This window comes from Leguminivora glycinivorella, chromosome 16, assembly GCF_023078275.1.
Source record: "Leguminivora glycinivorella isolate SPB_JAAS2020 chromosome 16, LegGlyc_1.1, whole genome shotgun sequence".
In the NCBI taxonomy this organism is placed as follows: Eukaryota; Metazoa; Arthropoda; class Insecta; order Lepidoptera; family Tortricidae; genus Leguminivora; species Leguminivora glycinivorella.
The window spans coordinates 5,862,108-5,885,125 of NC_062986.1; the positions used below are offsets into that span (position 1 = coordinate 5,862,108).

Sequence of the window (23,018 nt, forward strand, 5' to 3'; positions counted from 1 at the left end):
GAAATAATCGCTCCTAAAGGAAAAAAAAGTGCGCCCCCCCCTCTAACTTTTGAACCATATGTTTAAAAAATATGAAAAAAATCACAAAAGTAGAACTTTATAAAGACTTTCTAGGAAAATTGTTTTGAACTTGATAGGTTCAGTGGTTTTTGAGAAAAATACGAAAAACTACGGAACCCTACACTGAGCGTGGCCCGACACGCTCTTGGCCGGTTTTCCTTCGTATTTTCACGGAAACTTACGAACGTGACTATGTGTTTCAGTCTTAGTACAAGCAATACTATTGTTGACAGAACGAGTACGACAAAATAAAAACAAAATACGATGGAAAACTATTATGCACTAATTCTGTACCGCTTGATTTCTCGGAAAATAATATAATATAGCTCTTTATTTCCAAACTTTTACAATTTTGAGTTAATGTATGTATGTATATGTATTTTTAGTAGGTTTTGGTTAGTGTAGAGTTTATTTTATTTGTTAGTTGTATAGAGTAAATTTATAAAAAGTAAACAGTAAATATATTATGTTTGTTTGGACGCCCAGTTTTGGACAAAGGCCTCCTCCATGTCACGCCATTTGTGCCGGTCTCTAGCCGTTCTCTGCCATGTTGTGCCTGCCAGTTTTAGTATGTCTTTCCAGCGCGTCTTCTGGTGACCACTGTTTCTTGTACTTTTCTTTGTAGCGTCTCTAGGGTACCATTGTATGATGCGCTCGCTCCAACGCCCGTCGTTTGCTCTAGCGATGTGTCCTGCCCATCTCCATTTCAATTGGCATACTGTTTATACTATATCCTTTATTTTGATTTCTCGTACTGTACTTTATGAAAATTACATGAATTTTTGGTGAGTGGTTAGTCACATGTATATTGTCGTAATGGAAAGTGGTGCCAATATGACATCACATACCCGTCATCTAGAGGTTCCTACTATCTATGTCTACATCATCGTAAGATAAATTATAACATTAATGTAAAACATGATTTTATATAATATATCTAGTTAGTAGCAAGTGAAGACTTGATAAGTGATGTTCGATAGTTAGTTATATCAAAATGAGTGAAGTGAATTTGGCTGCTTTGGCGGAAAGCGGTACGTAGATACTTTTAAAATTAGACCGGTATTAGGTTATTCAATGTTTAAGATTTAAGTTTATTATATTCGGCTTAAGGTTAAAAATCAGTTGTGTTCATTTTATGTGATAGAGCGGTCATCCGATTTCTTTCCGTTATTCTTCGGATGTAGTGCGTAAACTATTAGGTACCATGAAAATAGTTTCACGACTATGATGATCTCATTTTCATGTACCTTTATCGTATGTACTCCTAGTCTCCTATTTACTAAGAATGGGAGAGGATCGGGCTGCTAAGAGGGCGTATCTGGAAAGACCAACTAGTGGCCGCCCGGCGGGTTTTTTTTTTATGGGATAGGAGGCAAACGAGCAGACAGGTCGCCTGATGGTAAGCGATCACTGCCGCCCAGAAACACCAGAGGTGTTGAAGGTGCGTTGCCGGCCTTTAAGATGGGTGTACGCTTTTTTCTTGAAGATTTGAAGGTCGCATCGCTCCGGAAATACCGCAGGCGACAATTCATTCCACAGTTTAGCTGTGCGGGGCAGGAAGTTTCTGGAGAAACGCACAGTTGAGGACTGCCAGCCATCTAAATGATGGAGATGGGTTAGCTCAGATACGCCTGGGAAGACAGTGTGATGGCGGATCTGTGTCAGCTCCAAGCCGATGATTGGCAGGAAGCTGCGCAGGATCGGGACAGGTGGCGTGCTCTCATTTTGGAGGCCAAGATTCTCTTTGGATCACAGAGCCATATTAGTTAGTTTTTATCGCATGTGATAAAAATTAAAATATTGCGAAACACCAATGGCCTTGACCTTGTATTTAGTTTTAACTAACTGTTACTTAAAGGTTGGATCATTAAAACTGAGGAGAAAATTGCTTTTTATCTAAGTAGGGCAAAGTAAACTGATGCAAATTTTGAGTTTATTTCCCTACGTTGTTAAAATTCAGTTTGAAATTATGTTTCAAAATAAATTTCATGTCTTTCATCTCAATAATTGAAATCATTTTTTACTTGGTTTAGGGCTGCTGTTTTGGGACGCTGTTATCAATACTATATAATAATTATGTAATAATTATCTGTTTACAATTGTGTTTTGGCGCAGAAAAATTCAGTAACAATTAGTTCTTTATTTCTAGTGTGACATGTCATGGTTCCTTTCGGCATACTTAATTTCTACTTTCGGCTATTTAGGATTGTTAAAATTTCAGTAAAATTATCTTATCTGGGGTAGTCACGGTAGTGCACAAACGGACGTTGTGCCAACTCTCTAATAATCCTCGGTAGCAATGCTGAGCCGAATGGTTCCGAGTTCGTCCAAAGCGAACACTTCCATATCACTTCCACCTGATGGAAAACGGTCACCGTAACCTCCCATAGGTTACGTTGACCGCCTGCAACTCAAGGAGTGTCACATGCGCGTTGCCAACCTTGTACACTCCTTTTTACGGTGTTCGGGATGCCGACGACTCAGAGGACAATAGACGGAGCAAATTCGTTCCGTAGATCCTTCCGTCACCAGCACACCGCACCCTCGTTGAGCTCTGGCAGCTTTACTCACCGGCAGGAACACAACACTATGAGTAGGGTCTAGTGCTATTTGGCTGCGGTCTTCTGTAAGGCGGATATTCCCCAGTTAGTATCTGCTCTAGATTTGAGCGAAATCTGGGTGAGGTTGATCTGTGTAAGGTGTCCTCCAAATCCTCCAATATTTATTTATTTATTTATGATATCCGCTGTGCTGTGCCCTACCACACAAAGCGGAATATCATTCGCTATGTCCTAGCTCCTACAACTGCTTCTATTGAATACTTCAAAGTTTTTACATCTGCAACCGACACGGTTGATTGTCTGTTAACAAGTTGGTACTCTAAGTTCTGAAAGTTTGAAGTGTTTTGTAAGAATCGTTTCTTATTCAGCTTCAGATTTAACATATATTTTATGAAAGTTTTAGCCAAAAGCACATGTGTATAGACTTTTTATTATGTTATGAATTAGGTAGTAGAGGTAGCTATTTTATAATAATAAATATAGGTAGGTGGAGATAGCCATTTTATAGGCTACTTGCCTCCTAGTCAAATCAGTATCTTTTTAAGAACTATCAAAACGAATTTAAACGACTTGCTAATTGGAATTTATAAGAAATCGAATTGAGTGACGTCACGGTCAACTCAGTTACTTTATATATTTTCTTCCTGGCTTATTAAATAGAAATTGGATTTAAAAATAACTTCTGTCCATGTTTTTCTTATAATTATCGGATGCTTTATTTCGTGCATTGTATAAAATATTTTATTTTAACTACAGTCAAGTAATCAAGTTCTCTATTATAAACGCTAATAAATATTTGGGGGAAAATGTAATTTTCTGCTTCCATACCTCTCTATATGTCCTTCATCTCATCACTTACTTGCTTTCGCTCCATATCATCTCTCATAACCTAAAGATAAATATACCGACTATAGTTCCTACAATTCCACTTCACCTCGTATAAAATAATACGAGAATCTAACTTTTAATTGCACGATAATGCGAACCATGGCATCAGTCTTTCTGAAGGATACGTCCTGTGGATACCATTATTTATTCCGTCCTCCAGTTCAGGGTTGTCAAAATATCACCAATTAAAACAACAGCCACAAAATCGATAGCCATTTAATCGTCTTAAACGCCAATTAAGAGAACACCGAGTTTAAGTGGCGCCTGATACAAGTATAAAGCAATGACTCTTTGAGGATATTGATTTAATTTGGACAAGAGAGTGACAAACGCGGTTTATGTTTTAGTCTAAACAGTGTTTTGGAAATAAATAATATATAACTATTAACGACCGGTCTGGCTTAGTCGGTAGTGACTCTGCCTGCTAAGCCGCGGTCCTGGGTTCGAATCCCGGTAAGGGCATTTATTTGTGTGATGTGCACAAATATTTCTTCCTGAGTCATAGATGTTGTCTATGTCTATAAGTATGTATTTATCTATTTAAGTATGTATATCGTCGCTTAGCACCCATAGTACAAACTTTGCTTAACCTGGGGCTAAGTTGATCTGTGTAAGGCGTCCCCAATATTTATTTATTTATTTATTGTTAATATGAGTGTGTTGTTTGTTTGGAAAAGAACAAGCTCCGTAGCCAAATGGCATTTCTGCGATGCGAAACGCCGCAGAAATGTAGCCTGACTCTGTCGTGCCAATACGCGAGAGTGATAGAGATAGATAGATAGAGATATTTATCGTGAGCTTATGTACGCATAGCGCACAGTAGCGGAATGAAAGAATACCCATACATTTCTGCGACTCTTATCTTTCTGCACAGACTCGGTTTAAACAGTTTAAGCACACATTAATTAACGCAGTTTTAAAAAAGTTCTAATGTGATTAAAAGTAGGATCACATTTTTAATGAGACGCACCTACTTTTTACCTGTCTAACGTGTGGCTAGATGTTTTTCTGCTATTCTAATAGATCGAGAAAGGCATGATCAAACGAAACGGTTTTTGGATTCGAAAATTATAAATGGGCTTACTCTTGGCCACAGACTAGCCAAAGGCAAAGAGTGGCCTACGATGGAGTGAGCTCGCCCAGAAGATGCCGGTTCACTCTTGATTTGAAGGTTTCCGGGTTATATACATCCGCCATCTCATTTTATAGTATAACATATTTAGAAAGTGGAAAAAAACTCATGTTGTATGTCCGAAGTGCTGTTTGTTTCTCTGCTAAACTCGGTGGGTAACAAGTAACCCGGCTTTACGCAGGTTGTTCATTAGTATGTTGTTAGAAAAGTTAAATCATGTTTTTAATTTTGTCGCATTGCGTATGTTCCGTTCCTTGTGTTAACCCAAATGTGTAAACTCTATAGTATAATTATTTACTTTGAGGTTTGTAATCCTTTTCTCAATGCAATCGAACTTGTCAATGTCAAAGTCATTTGACAAACATCAATGCCAAACAAAATGAACACAAATAACATTTATTTGTAGAAAAAATATTTAGAAGTTAATAGCAAACGTGCTCAATAATGGAATGGTTGCACACAAAACCATTCTTAAATGAAAAATTACCGCTCCACCAACGACAGGCATTGGATTCATTGATAGAAGTGTTAATCGAACCTCGCCGGCTCGAACGCGAGCTATTCTTCTCTTTGTTGCTTATTTTAATGAGGGAAAACGATTTCCTTCAAATAAAAGCTCCTAACGAACCCGCTATCGATATATCCGACTATATTTTATCCACAAGAAAGAAGAACACCGATATTTACGAGGCCACATTCGTTTTGAACGGGTACCAAGATCTATCGATAAAAATTTTCGCCAAACCTATAGCCAATGCTTTTCTATTGAATTCTATCATACCAGATACAGGACTTTCTTACGCAGTGTGCATAGAACTGAGCAGATTTTTGTGTGTCTCTGAACTCGGAATACCGTATTCCGTAAAAAACTTTTCGTGTCTTAAGCGAACGGTGAAGGAGATTACGGACCCGATCAAAAGTTGCATACTAAACCAGTACAATTCAAAACACGGGACTTTGTTAAGCCTCCCCAAAGCCGTTATTTTGGAGATACTTTTAAAACTTCCCATAAAAGACGTGTTGAATTTATCCGAATCGTGCAAAGTAATGAATTGTATCGTAAAAGAGGATCGAGTCTGGTCCCGTCTTTACATCAGGGATTTTTCTGGAGCGCATAAATACGATGGATGGAGCTGGTTGGACGAGTATAGGGAAATTTACGTCTCCGGTCGGAAAAAGTCGAATAAAGTCCAGGATTTTCGGGCCTGGGATTACGTGGATTACGTGAGATGCACGAACATTGACAAATTGGAAATTATCTTGTGATTTGATTTTGCTGTCAGTGGTTTGGATTATGTAATTTTGACTTGTAAACAAATATTTGAAGTTGATTATCTTATTTTAGCTATAGAGGAATCTGAAACTGTTGATAGCGGAAAACGGTGTTAGACAAAATATAAATATTAAATTATGGCTAAAATTGAGTTATTCTTTTTTTTTTAATTCGGATCATTTCTGTGTATGGATAGGCAATCATTTATTTCAACAAGAACTAAAAACAAACTTGTATGTTTTATATATCAGAGTGGTGTGAGTCAAGTCATTGCTCTAGTACTCTACAAGTTTTTTAAACTAAACTCATTGTAAACATTGGTGGCAGCAAGTTGTCATGTAAGTATTAAATTTTATCAGTAGTATTTCACTCACTTTAGCATAGTTAAACAGTCAAATCGTACAGATTTCCGGCTGCTCTTGAAACTGGCAGTCAGATCACCGCGAACATACATTAGTAAACAATATCTACCCTCAAAAGGTATACTCTTGGGTCGACACGTTCGTTTTTCGTCACGATCCCAAATTTGTCCGATTCTGCTTTCGTCAGCCATTCTTCATTCGTCAACTTAGACTGCAGTCATTATCGTCTTTGACCATAGGTAATGAGTTGTTGACCTTTTTCTTATTTCGACTCAATTGTTTTTCGTCATTTCGTATTTGGTCATATTCTAAGTTTGTACCGACCTAAGACTACGAAAAAACACGAAAAACATAGATTTAACAGCGAACATGACGAAAAAAGGTTATGACGAGTAAAAAACGAGACGGATTAAGATAGAGATGAACAACGAAATTGACCGTAGTTGAGAAAGACCATCGACGACCGTGACGAATAAAGAATGGCTGACAAAAGCAGAATTTGACAAATTTAGGAACGTGACGAAAAACGATCGTGTCGACCCAAGAGTATACCCCTCAAAAGGCTCCATAAATCAGTGGAGGGTAAATTAAATGATTACACGACCAAATAAGAAGGTCTAAGGGCATATTCAGAATTTGGGACTCCCCAATTAGCGTAAGTTCTTATCAAAAATTAACTCACTGTCAATTTTGTGACGATAATTAAGCATGAAATAATAGTTATTTGTTATACGAGGGGGCAAAGTTGTATTTTAACGTCGAGTGTGGAATTGAAAAACGAGCAAGTGAAAGGATTCTTTAGTTGAACCACGAGCGAAGCGAGTGGTTCGAGAATAGAATCCTGAACTTGCAAGTTTTTTTAACACACGAGAAGTAAAATACATTTGCACCCGAGTGTAACACAAAACTTTTCCCCTCACTATAGCGAGGAAACTACAACGCAAAAAATGCGTTTATCACTGCTTCCAGTAGTTCCACAGGTGGTAATCATCTTTATTACTAGATTCACCTACTTTTATCAATTTTAAAGCAGTCAATTTGACTTTATTCAAGGTCAAATTACTTTACTCACTAGTGGATAAAATGCGTTTTTACCCGCTGGTATTAAAGGACAAAACACGTGTTTCCGAGCTAGTGAGGGGAAAAAATATTGTTTTTGTGTTAATTACATAAACTTTAAGCTATAATCTCCATTCAGAATGTGAAAAAGTACTTTTTTAGACAGATTTTATGTTTAATTGTCACAAAACTGACAGCGAGTTAATTTTTATTAACAACTTACGCTAATTAGGGGGACCCAAATTCTAAAAATGCCCAACTACCCAAAAATTTTCAAAATTATTCGTTTTTTTTAATAAGTAAAGAGCTGTAGTCAGACTGGTGCAGAATACGTATTTATTGACATACACGTTGCTTGTAGTTTGCAAACATAATACCCGTGCCGGTAAAAAGAGAAGTGTTTTTTTGCAAATAGTCGGGTACAGAACTCATGACGTACCATACATTTCAGGGGTACGCTTGTTTTGTATGCGCTAGGTATTTTTTAATAATCGTTCTTGCTACTACTGTTACTATAGTACTTGTACTAGATAAATAACTCCATGTTTACGATATTGTCAATAGTGGACTTAGGTCTAAAGTTGACAATTGGGTATTCAATTAACGAAACGGTCTAGCTGTTCAACCAATTATCTGTTTTGGCCGACTGACAGCCCAAGCTATGTCAGCTCAATTTAATTAGAACTTGTGCTAAATCTAGGACGTCGGGTGTTACTGAGCATCAAATACTATAAGGTTTAAGCCAGCTACTAAGTTGTCTATAATAGTTTCAATATGTAAATTATATTGTATTTCATATTTAAAGTAACACACCGGTCGAACGCGATTAATTAACATTATTTTACCTTTTGGTCTTCCGCGACCACGGCCAGTGCAACCTGGCCGAAACGTTGGGAAAAACCTGTATGAGACTTTAAATATGTGTACAAAGCGCGAGAACTAAGTGTTAAGGTACAGCGGGGCAAATCTCGACTGGGGGGCAAATGTAACTGGTAATTTTTTCCATGTTTTTAACCCCCGACGCAAAAACGACGGGGTGTTATAAGTTTGACGTGTCTGTCTGTCTGTCCGAAATGGATTCAGTTTTTTTTGTCTGAAAGCTGAGTAAGTCGGGAGTGTTCTTTCTTAGCCATCTTTCATGAAAATCGGTCTACTATGTTGCGGTCGGGGGTTTTTTCAAAATTTTAATTTTGACTATGTTTGCATTATTAAATAGAGTATCCAACGGTTATATATGGTAGGTTCAGTGGATACATGTAGAACTCAACATCATAGTGTAATAATGGAAAAAATAGACTAGTTACAAATGCCCCCCAGTCGAAATTGGCCCCGCTGTAGCTTTTAAACTGTATTTCTTTCTTTAAGAATTCCTTCATCGTCAACAGGTAAGGACCGCATTGAAGCGAAAACCCCCATGCAAGAGATTGACCAAGCCTTGAAATCGTGCACGTTTGGCAAATTTCAAATCCAAATCCTGGGGACGGCACTAGTCGCTATAGTGGCCAGTGTGCTTGTTAGCAACTCGACTGCGTATTTACTGCCGAATGCAGAATGTGACCTGGATATGAACTTGGTGCAGAAGGGGATGCTGAATGCATGCCCTTATACTGGTGGGTATATATTTTTTACTAGATGGATGGTTCTTAGAATATCTTCGTATGTTTATTGATAACTTTTTAACAAGTAGATACATAATAATGCATGTTTGTTGGCTAACAATAATAATATGTACCTAAACATGAAATACAAATTAAAACATTTTCCATGAAAATAATTTAATTTTTTCATGACTTAAACTTAGACTTAGAATATCACAATTTGCATGGTTTTTTAACACGCTTTTATTAGGTCGTCGTGTATGTAACTAACTATGTAATGGAATCTGCGGAGGCTAATTTAACCATCTTCCAAGGATCGTAGCGTAATGAAAATTGGCAGCTATATGTAGTTCCGATGACAATACAATAATATGGTACTGTTGAGCTGGTCTGATGATGGAGTCGGAAGATAAGAACTGGAACTACATGATGGAACATCGTATCATAGCCGTTTTTGGGTTTCTTAGAAAAGTCTTATAATGAACTTTGACTACAATTAGGTTTCAAGGTCTGATGATGAAGCCGAAAGATATGAACTGGAACTACATGATGGAACATCGTATCATAGCTGTTTTTGAGTTTCTTAGAAAAGTCTTGTAATGAACTTTGACTACGATTAGGTTTCAAGGTCTGATGATGGAGCCGGAAGACATGAACTGGAACTACATGATGGAACATCGTATCATAGCTGTTTTTGGGCTTCTTAGGAAAGTCTTGTAATGAACTTTGACTACAATTAGGTTTCAAGGTCTGATGATGGAGCCGGAAGATATGAGCTGGAACTATATGATGGAACATCGTGTCATAGCTGTTTTTGGGCTTCTTAGAAAAGTCTTGTAATGAACTTTGACTACGATTAGGTTTCAAGGTCTGATGATGGAGCCGGAAGATATGAACTGGAACTACATGATGGAACATCGTATCATAGCTGTTTTTGGGCTTCTTAGAAAAGTCTTGTAATGAACTTTGACTACGATTAGGTTTCAAGGTCTGATGATGGAGCCGGAAGATATGAACTGGAACTACATGATGGAACATCGTATCATAGCTGTTTTTGGGCTTCTTAGAAAAGTCTTGTAATGAACTATGACTACGATTAGGTTTCAAGGCCTGATGATGGTGCCGGAAGATAAGAACAGAAAAAGGAGGGGGGGCTCAAGGGGGGAAGCATGAAAGAAAGATCAACGTTAAATACTACGTTAAAAAAGTTGGGTTAGCGTTTTCTTGTGACCTTTCAGAGCAAACAAAGGGGGGCTCGGGGGGCGAAGCCCCCTCAAGAAAGAAAGATAAACGTTGTATTTAAAATAAGTTGGGTTAAGGTTTTCTTGTGATCCTTAAGAAAAGGGGGGCTCGGGGGGCGAAGCCCCCGCATGAAAGAAAGATCAACGTAGTATTTAGAATAAGTAGGGATAGCGTTTTCTTGTGACCTTTCAGAGCAAACAAAGGGGGCTCGGGGGCGAAGCCCCCGCATGAAAGAAAGATCAACGTAGTATTTAAGATAAGTTGGGTTAGCGTTTTCTTGTGACCTTTAAGAGCAAACAAAGGGGGGTTCGGGGGGCGAAGCCCCCGCATAAAAGAAAGATTAACGTAGTATTTAAAATAAGTTGGGATAGCGTTTTCTTGTGACCTTACAGAGCAAACAAAGGGGGGCTCGGGGGGCGAAGCCCCCCGCATGAAAGAAAGATCAACGTAGTATTTAAGATAAGTTGGGTTAGCGTTTTCTTGTGACCTTTAAGAGCAAACAAAGGGGGGCTCGGGGGCGAAGCCCCCGCATAAAAGAAAGATTAACGTAGTATTTAAAATAAGTTGGGATAGCGTTTTCTTGTGACCTTTCAGAGCAAGCAAAGGGGGGCTCGGGGGGCGAAGCCCACCGCATGAAAGAAAGATCAACGTAGTATTTAAGATAAGTTGGGTTAGCGTTTTCTTGTAAGCATTCAGAGCAAACAAAGGGGGGCTCGGGGGGCGAAGCCCCCGCATAAAAGAAAGATTAACGTAGTATTTAAAATAAGTTGGGATAGCGTTTTCTTGTGGCCTTTCAGAGCAAACAAAGGGGGGCTCGGGGGCGAAGCCCCCCGCATGAAAGAAAGATCAACGTAGTATTTAAGATAAGTTGGGTTAGCGTTATCTTGTAACCTTTAAGAGCAAACAAAGGGGGGCTCGGGGGGCGAAGCCCCCGCATAAAAGAAAGACTAACGTAGTATTTAAAATAAGTTGGGATACCGTTTTCTTGTGACCTTTCTGAGCAAACAAAGGGGGGCTCGGGGGGCGAAGCCCCCCGCATGAAAGAAAGATCAACGTAGTATTTAAGATAAGTTGGGTTAGCGTTATCTTGTAACCTTTAAGAGCAACCAAAGGGGGGCTCGGGGGGCGAAGCCCACCGCATGAAAGAAAGATCAACGTAGTATTTAAGATAAGTTGGGTTAGCGTTTTTTTGTAAGCTTTCAGAGCAAACAAAGGGGGCTCGGGGGGCGAGGCCCCCCGCATAAAAGAAAGATCAACGTTGTATTTAAAATAAGTAGGGTTAAGTTTTCTTGTGATCCTTAAGAGTAAAGAAAAGGGGGCCTCGGGGGGCGAAGCCCCTCGCATGAAAGAAAGATCAACGAAGTATTTAGAATAAGTTGGGTTAGCGTTTTCTTGTGACCTTTAAGAGCAAACAAAGGGGGGCTCGGGGGGCGAAGCCCCCCGCATGAAAGAAAGATCAACGTAGTATTTAAGATCAGTTGGGTTAGCGTTTTCTTGTGACCTTTAAGAGCAAACAAAGGGTGGCTCTGGGGGCGAAGCCCCCCGCATAAAAGAAAGATTAACGTAGTTTTTAAAATAAGTTGGGTTAGCGTTTTCTTGTGACCTTTCAGAGCAAACAAAGGGGGGCTCGGGGGGTGAAGCCCCCCGCATAAAAGAAAGATAAACGTTGTATTTAAAATAAGTTGGGTTAGGGTTTTCTTGTGACCTTTAAGAGCAAACAAAGGGGGGCTCGGGGGGCGAAGCCCCCCTCATAAAAGAAGGATAAACGTTGTATTTAAAATAAATTAATAGTTTAAAAAACACTATAAAACACGCTTTTATAAATGCACGTAAAAGCCAAAAATAAATTATGGATCGTTCAAGTTGTCTCTATTTGTGAGCTGAAGTTTAAAAACTATGTGCTTTTAATTATAATATTTGATTGTAAAAGCGTGGGGCGCTGGAACAGGAAAGACTTTTTGTATAACTTGCTGATAAATCAAATTATGCTATGTTACGGGAAGGAGGTTACACAGATTGACGCGCTAACTGGAGTTGCAGCATGACTAGTAGGTTCTACATTAAACAGTCAAATCAATTAAAAGTCAGTGTTCAAAGTAGGTACCAGTTTGTCGAACTCAGACAAAATATGCGCTAGTAGCGAGGAGAGTCGACAGTCACCGACACTTAGAACGCCGCTTTTTTCCGGTAATCAAAGTACAAAAGGGGAAAGTGTCTACAGTGACAGGATGCAGAGTTCTTGTTCGTGGACGAGATATCTTTGGTTCTTTTTGGTAACCCTTAGGCGGCATATGTAAACGTTATGTTCTTATGCAACTTCATTCGCCAGGAAGTTCGGATTAGTATTTGTTTACAAGAAAGTCTTTCCTGTTTCAGCGCCCCACGTTTTTACAATCAAATATTATAATTAAAAGCACATAGTTTTTAAACTTCAGCTCACAAATAGAGACAACTTGAACGATCCATAATTTATTTTTGGCTTTTACGTGCATTTATAAAAGCGTGTTTTATAGTGTTTTTTAAACTATTAATTTATTTAAAGCCTAAATGTGTTTAGCTCTAATATTATATATTTAACACCATTGTTTACCACATTTAATGACAAAAAAAAAACTCTTTGACTCATCCTCCTTGCACTATCCCGGCTTTCGCCATGGCTCATGGGTCCGCCTGGCGTCCACTTTGACTGCTAATTCAAGATTCGTAGGCACTAATTTTACGAAAGCAACTGCCCGTTGACCTTCCAACCCTAAAGGGTAACTAGGCCTTATTAGTATTACTCCGGTTTCCTCACGATATTTTCCTTCATCGAAAAGCAACTGGCAAATATCAAATGACATTTAGCGTATATAAGTTTCGAAAAATTCATTAGTACGAGCCAGGTTTCGAACCTGCGACCTCCGGATTTAAAGTCGCACGTTCTTACCATTAGGCAATTAGCGTTTCATATTGATAGCTCTTTGACAACGTTTCTCAATAAACTACTTACCCGGATTGGGCGACTGGGTACCAACCCCAAGCCCTCTCACCTTAAGGATTAAGAAGAAACCTATACGCTGGCAATGATTCGGCAAATTGTCCTTGAGTGCCCAATGACAAAGTACCATGGCCCAGTGGAAGATTTTAAAAACGCAGCGAGCGCAGCCATTACCTACTTGGAGGAATGTATTAGATTATGAACTAGCTATAGTGTATATATACAGTGTATTGTAGTCTTAATTGCCATACGATAAATAAATAAATGATTCGAAATTTATGGTGATATACGTTGTAGTGCGAAGGTTAATGTATGCTATTTCTATAATGTACATATCATATTTATATAAAACATTCAATTGTTTATTAAACACATTCATTTCACATTTCAGGTATGATGATTTCCTCTCTAATCGCCGGTTTCCTCACGGACCAGTTTGGCCGAAAGCTATTCCTTGTTGGCGGCTATTTTGGCATTTTCTTCTGCACTCTCATTGCTGGGACCAGCCAAACTTACGGAGTCTTACTTACGGCTAAATTCTTTGAAGGCGTCTTGTAAGTATCGTGGCTCATAAGGGGTTAATAAGCAACAACTGGTCTTTATCTTTTAACTTCAGAGCTATATCGACGGGGACTCCGTCGCTTACGCCGCGGCGGGGCTCCTATTCTGTGCATTTTGCGTTTTAGACCAGTTACGACTATGCGGTTATAAGTTTATTTTTGACACAAATGATAAATGTTTACAAACGAAATGTATGTCATTTCCAAACTGTAACCATACATACGCGGCTTAGCAGGCAGGGTCACTACCCGCTAGGCCAGCCCAGCCCGGTCGTCAACACACAGAATGACAGTGACATGCTCAGACACTTGCACAGGCGCCGCCTGGCGGAATAAAATGTCAGTGTTACTCCTCATTTATCTTTTTTACAAGCAGAAACTTCTGCAGTCGATGCCACTAGAACGCTTAGAGCACTTAAAAAGTGTAATGATCCGGTAGATGCCGCTACAGGTCCTATTGACCTATATTATGTTGGATTTCGCTGACATGGTTGAACTTCACACATATTAATCTAGAGGTTGTGATTTCAAGTATTACGTAAGGCAGTAATTTTCTATTTTCGAATTTATTCTACTTCGAGAGGCTTGACTTGAGACTGTTACTTTTGCCGTCCGTGATTTAGGTACACCATGTTTTTCATCATCATACTTTTACTAGAAATATAAAGAGTTTAAAGGGCTACATGGAAAGGTCGTGGTTAGTGTTATAAGTTTAATAAAGCTGAAAGAAGATTACGTACAAATCACGCCATAGCCTTGACCTTGAACAACTTGCAGCAAACTTGGAACATTTACATGAGCGTTCAAGTTATGGAGCCTTCGTTAAGTTTATAAAATCTAGCGTTTGCCCGCGACTTCGTGTGGAATTAGTAATTTGGATAGCGCATGGTAAAAAAAAAAAATATCTAAAATGTAAAACACACAACAATGTGAGAAAAATACTTACATACATTTTTGGAGTGAAATGGGAAAAAATGTAGGTACTACTCTGCTGAATATTGATTTGCGGTACAAACACCGATAATTTGGTCCTTCCTTGGAGACTCAAACTGTTTTAGCCAGAACCAAATTTCAAACAGACACAGTTTTATGAAGAAAGGAAGGAAATCATTATTGGCTTCCTTTTTACAATTACGTATTTAAAATTTCATGTTTAAAAGAACACATCAGACACACAACGTTTAAAAAATAGCAAAAGCTTCTCCTTATCAGGTAATCTCAATAGCTACCTCGTTATTCCAATTCCTGTAATTTTTAAGCCGTTCCATGAACCATCACAAATTCCCCAATTCCCCTTTAATACCAGTGGAACCATTCCCGTAATTGCCAATGCTCATTCAAGAAGCATTAAGCGAGTCAGTTGCTACGGGGATGCAATCCCTCATAATCGCCTTTAGGTAAGTATAGATCGCGTCGTTCATGATGACGCGTGAATGAATAAACTTGTCCTTTAACGACTTGAGAAATCGGACTAAGGCAGGCGTCTTCTTGAAGGACACTGAGTGTAGGAATCTATGAATGCGGCGTTCATAGAGTACAACATAATCGCATTACGTGTTTGGTGTTTACAATGCCCACTCAAACAGCTGTTGGAAACTCAATCTATACTAATATTATAAATGGAAAAGTGAGTGTGTCTGTTTGTTTGTCCGTCTTTCACGGCAAAACGCAGCGACGTATTGACGTGATTTTTTAAGGGGAGATAGTTGAAGGGATGGAGAGTGACATAGGCTACTTTTTGTCTCTTTCTTACCCCTCATTTCCCTAAAATGGGGGTTGGAAGTTTGTATGGAGCATTCAGCAAATTTCGAATTTAACGCGAGCGAAGCCGCGGGAAAAAGCTAATGTAATTCATAATTCTTACGCAGACATTATTAACTCAAAAACTTCTACCATGAGGTTTGGTTGTGTTTGGATACATTTCTGGCTAGAATTTTATATTTGTCATTTTTGGTTCTCTAAAAGTAGGAAATACTTTTGTGTACTACATTCTTGCAAATTAATAAATTTTAGGTACCGGATAACGTATTAAACTGCACTGTTAGGAAAAAAATCCTGTTACGGATCTTTTGTATCTCGATTTTTCTTACATTTGTAATAAGTTTGTTTTTTGACCAATGCACAACACTTTATTTATATCATTTCATTACACATCATTATAATTTGCTGTTATAGTGCCGTTATCAGTGTAGTTTTAAATCTTATTCGTAAGCGCAGCGTAATAATTTACGTGCAATTCATGACATAATATTATTATATTATGACTAAAATATTGGAATAAAATTATGGAAACGGATTATATCGCGTGTAATGAATTTACAATTCATCCAGACGTTTCGAACACTTTACAGCATTCGTGGTCAATGGGTGACTGGGGAAAAATTACACGCGATATAATCCGTTTCCATGGTTTTATTTCATGAGTAACTATCGCGGTAACTGAAGACAGTAAAATTATGACTACAATGTTGTGTATTTGACGACCGGTCTGGTTCAGTCGGTAAGGGCATTTATTTGTGTGATGAGCTCAGATATTTGTTCCTGAGTCATGGAAGTTTTCTATGTATATTATATGTATTTGTATATTATAAATATCGTTGTCTGAGTACCCACAACACAAGGCTTCTTGAGTTTATCGTAGGACTCAGTCAATCTGTGTAAGAATGTCCTGTAATATTTATTTATTTATTATTATTTATTATTGTTAAGAAAAGCTCTTACCTTTAAATTACTGCTGTCTTGTCTACCAGGCGGGCGTTTACTTGATATGTTTTACCTGTAAAGAAAATAATTTTATGTAAATATAGATAAAGCAACAGTTTTATTAAAAAAGTATGATTGAAACATAAAATGTGATTTTAAACTATTTTCTTCTTGCCACAGGATAATAGGTACTCAGGCAAACGCAAATTGTTCGTTGTGAAATTCGCAAAACTTTAAATTGGTCCTTTGAACGTACATTTATTGAATTTGATGCCTGTTTTCATTAAAGTAGTTATCCAGTAAGGTACAGCGGGGAAAATCTTGACTAGGGGGCAATTGTAACTATTCCATTTTTTCCATTATTGAGTTCTACGTGTATCCACTGACATCCCTACCATATATAACCGGTGGATACTCTATTTAATAAATTTAATAATGCAAACATTGTAAAACGTGGAAAAGTGGACCAGTTCTGTTTGCCCCCGACTCGAGATTTTGCCCCGCTGTACCTTACTTTTAAAACAACTTACTGACGGATATCCTAATCCTTTGCCGACGTATTTTTTCGGAAATGTTCTTATTTTTCACGCTATCCCAGTCAAATTCTGTACTTTCTGTAGTGAGAATGACTGAAATAGAATTTATCTATGCGTTTCCGTGGAAATACGTTGGTAAAGGATTATGCCCAAAGTCCGTACCTTCCTGTCAATACAGTGATAATAGTAGGTTGTCTATTATGTGAAACAGTCACCACACGACAAGGAACGAACTTAGAAATTTACTAATTCTAATTTCTTCCCATGTGTGTCGTAGTCTTTGGGATATGAGACCCATTTCATCTAAATATACAAAAGAAGACTCTGACTGACTGACTGACTGACTCTGCCAAAACCGCTGGTCTTAGAGATTCCCAATTTGGCACGTAGGTTTCTTGTAAGGTGTAGAGGAGCACTAAGAAAGGATATTCCAAAATTCACTTACAAATTACAAATTACAAATCATTTATTCAGCAAATAGGCCACAGGGGCACTTTTACACGTCAATATACAAGTTGAACTGAAATTACAACTGATAATACTAATTCTAAGTTCTAACTAAAATATTACGCTACTACAATGATCAGAGATGTCGATATTTACCTAAAAACTACACATAATAATATAGAAAAGTACAAATACAAAAAAAATAAGTCTAAAATTACTTCACTTCCTAAAGGGGTCAAATGGGGGTCCAAAGTTTGTATGGGAAAACAAGATTTGATTAGTACGCGGACGAAGCCGCGGGAAAAATCTAGTATATTATGTGGACTATAGACTGGCAACGTGTTACTGCAATATCACAATTTCGTTCTCTTTCAACCCGTTTAATTGTCAAGAATGCCACTGAAACTTTAGCTGTTTCAATTCATGTGCTTTGCCTACCCCGTTTGGGAATGCTGGCGTTTATGTATGTTATAGTCGTAATTACAACCCGATTTTATTACGAAACAGACCCGATAATTGTTGGTTTCCGAAACTCTTCGGACATTTGTCAAAGTTTCACGATAACGGCCGGTCGTTTACCTAAACGCCGGAAACCGGGAATTAGGCGTTTCACGTTTTACTGATTTATGGATAATGGGAGTCATTACTTTGATATTTTTATAGGTCTTCATATTTTATAGTTATCTTTTTATTAAATCTTGACAGGCTACTAGTATTTCAATGTAAGCTTAAGCTTGGATGGAGCGAGAACTCTCATGCTCTTTAAGATACATTTCGGACTGTTAATGTTGCATACAATTCAGCACAGTAATCAAAATAAAGTCAGCAATTCCTATACCTAATGAAACAATATGATAAGTATGAAGGCGAACAGGCACCTTCTAGGCGAGCTCCATCGTGGGCCACGTCTTCGCCTAGTCTGTGGCCATGAGTAAGACATAGACATAGACATAGACATAATTAAGGAATCTAATTTATAACAAAAAAAACTTGCATGGTTCGCGTAAATGGGCCTTAGATGGACTACTTAAATGGGAAATTAATAATAAGAATTAATTAATCTGTCCTGGTTGTTTTTCGGAACGTCTTATGAAATGTGCCAGACGAATTTCGATGAAAAAAAAAATCGCGATTAAACAGGAACAACACTGCCCTTAGTTTGCCCTCTGAGTTAGAAGGTTAGATGAGTCGCTTTCGTAAAACTAGTGTCTATGCCAACCCTCAGATTAGTGATTACTAAAGGACTCAGGGCTTTCATGGGCGTGGGAAAATGCCAGGATAAAGCGAGGAATTTAACTCGGCTAAAGTAACGTTTTGTGTTGATTCACCGTTCATGCGAATAGACCGATGTTGCGTTGACGAATAGGAAAAATCTAATCCTGTCAGTGAACTACATCCGCATGTATCATTTTTTCCCCTTTCAGTTTCGCATCATCCTTCAGCCCCACCGTTTCCTACACGTCAGAGTTCTGCCACAAGGAGATCAGAGACCGTGTGGTGTTGTGCCAGTCGTCCTTCTCCGGGTTCTCTCAAGTCGTCATCGCTGGCTTGTCCTGGGCGATCTTCAGTAATGAGTGGACTGTCAGTCTGTTTGGAGGGTTCATTGGTGAGTTTACTTGTCAATCACTGTCATATCGTGGGCGTATCATAACAGAATCATAACAACTTCAATCGTGGTTGATCAGAGCTTTGGAAGCTTAAATACCATATTTATATTTGGTCAAAACTGATTACGCATTATAGAATACATTCCGCCTGTCTTTAAAGAGTAAATCTAGGAACTACCACCGACATAATATCTCCTCGTACCATTTATCGATTATATAATCGATCTGCTGGAGAATCTCCAACTTTACTACATCAACAACTTTACTGCAATTCAGGCTGTTGCAACTTATAATTTTACGATCCTGTCGTGTGGTCTACATATATGTAGGATTTGTGACTTTTGTATTTTCGGAATACTCAACACGTCACGTCCTTGTATCGCGCAATAGCAATATCTGTAATACCCGTTTTTATTGATTTGCTTAAACTTTAAGGAAAGGTAATTTGGGTCAAGTACAATTAATATATCTAAGAAGCTTAATACTTCTTTTACTTTTTTTTATTTAATAAAAAAAGGAAAAACTCAGAGTACTTATATAGAAATATCAGCACGTATGTCAAATCTGAAATCATAAGTTAAGACTATTTATTTTTAAAAAATTGCTATTTTCATCGAACATGATTCTAAATAATCCATCAATTTCCAAAACCAAACATTTCTCCTTTCTTTTTTAGTTACACTTTCAATAATTAATGAAAAGATATTCATAATTCATAGCGATTACGACCATAAAGTTTTTTAACTTTTCGTCCTTGGTATGACATTGGTGGCACCTTTGAAGAAACAAATAAAAAAAACTCTAATCGCCTGTAATCACTATAATAGTTATCGTTGGACAAAAACTATTAATTATGAACGTATTCAACGATGTATCGAAAATGACTTTCATCGTTCATTTATCGACGACGGTATTGATTTTAACCTACTAGTTTTAAAAGTTTACGTTGTAAAATAAAGGTCTCTAGACCAGTGGCCCGTTTCTCGAAAGGTACAAGCCTTGTATTACAAGTGTGTTTCCATGACAACCCATACGATTTGACAGTTCGCGCACTTAGTAATACAAGGCTTGTACCTTTCGAGAAACGGGCCCAAAATTCTTCAAAATTAAGGATAACAAAAACCTTAATAATAACTATTACCTTTTTGCATAAAATCGCAATTACTATCTATGGCACTGGTCCCACCAAAAGCGAGTAAACTATGAGCTATCGGCTATAAAAACGAACAAAAGATAGTCTCTCCCGTGTAAATAAAAGAGATAGCGAGCGATTTGTAGCTCATAGCTCGGCTACGAACTATAACTTGCTCGCTATCATCGAGTCTCTTTTATCGAGTTTTTTTTTTCGAGTTTTTTTTTTATCGAGTTTTTTTTATAGCTCATAGCTTACTCGCGTTTGATGGTACCAGTGTTATAGGTACTGGTCCCACCGCGAGCTAGTAAGATAGTTACTCGCCCAGCGGTGAGCTATCAAAATCGCCATGTCTCTTTTATTCGCACGGGAGTGCTTATCTTTTGTTCGTTTTTATAGCCGATAGCTCATAGCTTACTAGCTCGCGGTGGGACCAGTGCCATACGCTACGTTGGGTGGACGACATCCGCAAAATTGCGGGTCACAACTGGATGAGACTAGCTCAGGACCGGGATACATGGCGTACTAGAAGAGAGGCCTATGCTCAGCAGTGGGCGATAAAGGGCTGACATGATGACACATACATGATGATGATACACAATACACAAACATAGGCTACTTGACCCTTTTTAGGGTTCCGTAGGTAACTAGGAACCCTTATAGTTTCGCCATGTCTGTCTGTCCGTCCGTCCGTCCGTCCGTCCGTCCGTCCGTCCGTCCGTCCGTCCGTCCGTCCGTCCGTCCGTCCGTCCGTCCATCCGCGGATAATCAGTAACCGTTAGCACTAGAAAGCTGAAATTTGGTACCAATATGTATATCAATCACGCCAACAAAGTGCAAAAATAAAAAATGGAAAAAAATGTTTTATTAGGGTACTCCCCCTACATGTAAAGTGGGGGCTGATTTTTTTTTTCATTCCAACCCCAACGTGTGATATGTTATTGGATAGGTATTTAAAAATGAATAAGGGTTTACTAAAATCGTTTTTTGATAATATTAATATTTTTGGAAATAATCGCTCCTAAAGGAAAAAAAGTGCGTTCCCCCCCCCTCTAACTTTTGAACCATATGTTTAAAAAATATGAAAAAAATCACAAAAGTAGAACTTTATAAAGACTTTCTAGGAAAATTGTTTTGAACTTGATAGGTTCAGTAGTTTTTGAGAAAAATACGGAAAACTACGGAACCCTACACTGAGCGTGGCCCGACACGCTCTTGGCCGGTTTTTTAAAGTTTGTCTTATATACTTACTGTCCAATTAACCGAAAAAAAATAATCACTATATTTTATTATGACTTAGGTATAAACCGCAAAAAATATTTTTAATGAATACTTTTACGTAATCAGGCAAAAACAACATCAGCCATGGTCATCTTTAGATTTTCTGTGAATGAAGACATTCAGTGCGAAAGCAACACTTTCTGACACTTTAAGTACGAGGCATAAAGGTCAGTATGTCAGTGATTGATTTGACATGAATTCTATGGCGTCACTACACGGCCGACAGTGTTTTCGGTGGCCAAAAAAAAAAACTCACATTTTTTAATTAAAAATTCGTAGTCATCGTACACATTTAATACCCAAAATCATTAAATACTGGTTTCTTATGTCAAATATTACAGAAAAAAATCATTTATTGTGTTAAATTAGATATGAGTCTAGTCTTATTGGGTTTCTGTTATCACATTCAATTATGATCAGTGTCATCAAGCCAGTTTAATTATACTCGTACATTATCGCATAATTGCCTGTTCAGTCGGCCCTGCCGAAATGACAATCGTTGACGCTAGACACCGATTGAAACGCAGTCTGGCTCTGACGCACCAATGCAGAAGAGCGATACAGATAGCTAACTACAATAATGATGTTATATGAAAAAGAAACGCCGCGAAAGGTACTCTGGTTCTATCGCGCCAATACGCAGGAGCGAGCGAGCGAGCGAAATATCTACGAATGTTTCGTTTGTACCATTCGGCTACGTAGGTATGTACCCAATATACACGATTAACATATTAGTTCCATCTAAATATATCACCTTGTACCTGCCTAGTCTTATCTATCCCAATGGCGATATTGCCAATTGGGGTAGCTCCTGATAAGATTGCTGCTTAAAGGGTTCCGATAAAAATCTACGGCGACATAAAATGGAGTCAAGTTCAAGAGATTAAATGGAAGGTTGTACTTATTTTTAGTACAATAACAGCAGCTATTTCAAATGAGTTTTTCTGAACTTATGTGCGAAATGTCATTTGATATTTGCCAGTCGCTTTTCGGTGAAGGAAAACATCGTGAGGAAACCGGACTGATTCCAATAAGGCCTAGTTACCCTTCGGGTTGGAAGGTCAGATGGCAGTCGCTTTCGTAAAAACTAGTGCCTACGCCAAATCTTGGGATTAGTTGTCAAAAGTGGACCCCAGGCTCCCATGAGCCGTGCCAAATGCCGGGATAACGCAAGGAGGATGATGAACAGCTATTTTAGTCGTTTTAGAATGTTTTTATGTGTGCAGTATTTAGTGACTACCCGCGAGTGTGTTGCCACAGATTCCGTTGCACATCATTGGCATGATAGTATCTCGCCGCGACATCATAGATCATATCTCTTTCTCTAATTGTATTAATGACATAAGGACGGATCGGTCGGACGGGTTTGTCGCATAAACGACACGGTGTCGGGTATGTCGATTGTCGATATCGGGCATATCAAGATAATGTGTTGGGGGAGAGTAACAGCGGAAAAGTAACAGTATGGTAAGACTACCATACTGTTACTTTTCCGCAGACGCGTATTTCAAACCATAATTGGTAGTTAGGAAACGGCGCAGGATCGGAAACGCAGAAAGTGGCAATGGCGTGCTTTCATTTTGGAAGCCAAGCACCTCTT

General features: G+C 38.4%; 2 protein-coding genes across 9 annotated transcripts in view; one reads left to right on the forward strand and one right to left on the reverse strand.

Moving 5' to 3' along the window:
• The window catches only part of LOC125234996 (hemicentin-2-like), a 678,208-nt gene that overhangs the window by 514,782 nt on the left and 140,408 nt on the right, over positions 1 to 23,018 (reverse strand). Inside the window, exon 2 of the mRNA XM_048141445.1 lies at positions 16,434 to 16,488. The gene's annotated coding sequence lies outside the window, so the exon portion shown is untranslated. The remainder of the gene's footprint in view (positions 1 to 16,433; positions 16,489 to 23,018) is intronic.
• The window catches only part of LOC125234993 (synaptic vesicle glycoprotein 2C-like), a 42,590-nt gene that overhangs the window by 2,757 nt on the left and 16,815 nt on the right, over positions 1 to 23,018 (forward strand). For 6 of the 8 annotated variants that reach the window (XM_048141441.1, XM_048141439.1, XM_048141434.1 and 3 more), the window contains exons 2-4: positions 8,721 to 8,945; positions 13,544 to 13,706; positions 18,823 to 19,004. In XM_048141441.1, coding sequence (XP_047997398.1) covers positions 8,750 to 8,945; positions 13,544 to 13,706; positions 18,823 to 19,004 — 541 coding nt within the window. In that variant the 5' untranslated portion in view covers positions 8,721 to 8,749. Of the gene's footprint in view, positions 1 to 1,000; positions 1,092 to 6,164; positions 6,253 to 8,720; positions 8,946 to 13,543; positions 13,707 to 18,822; positions 19,005 to 23,018 lie in introns of those variants that run through there. The other 2 variants (XM_048141437.1, XM_048141442.1) reach the window with 2 other exon arrangements.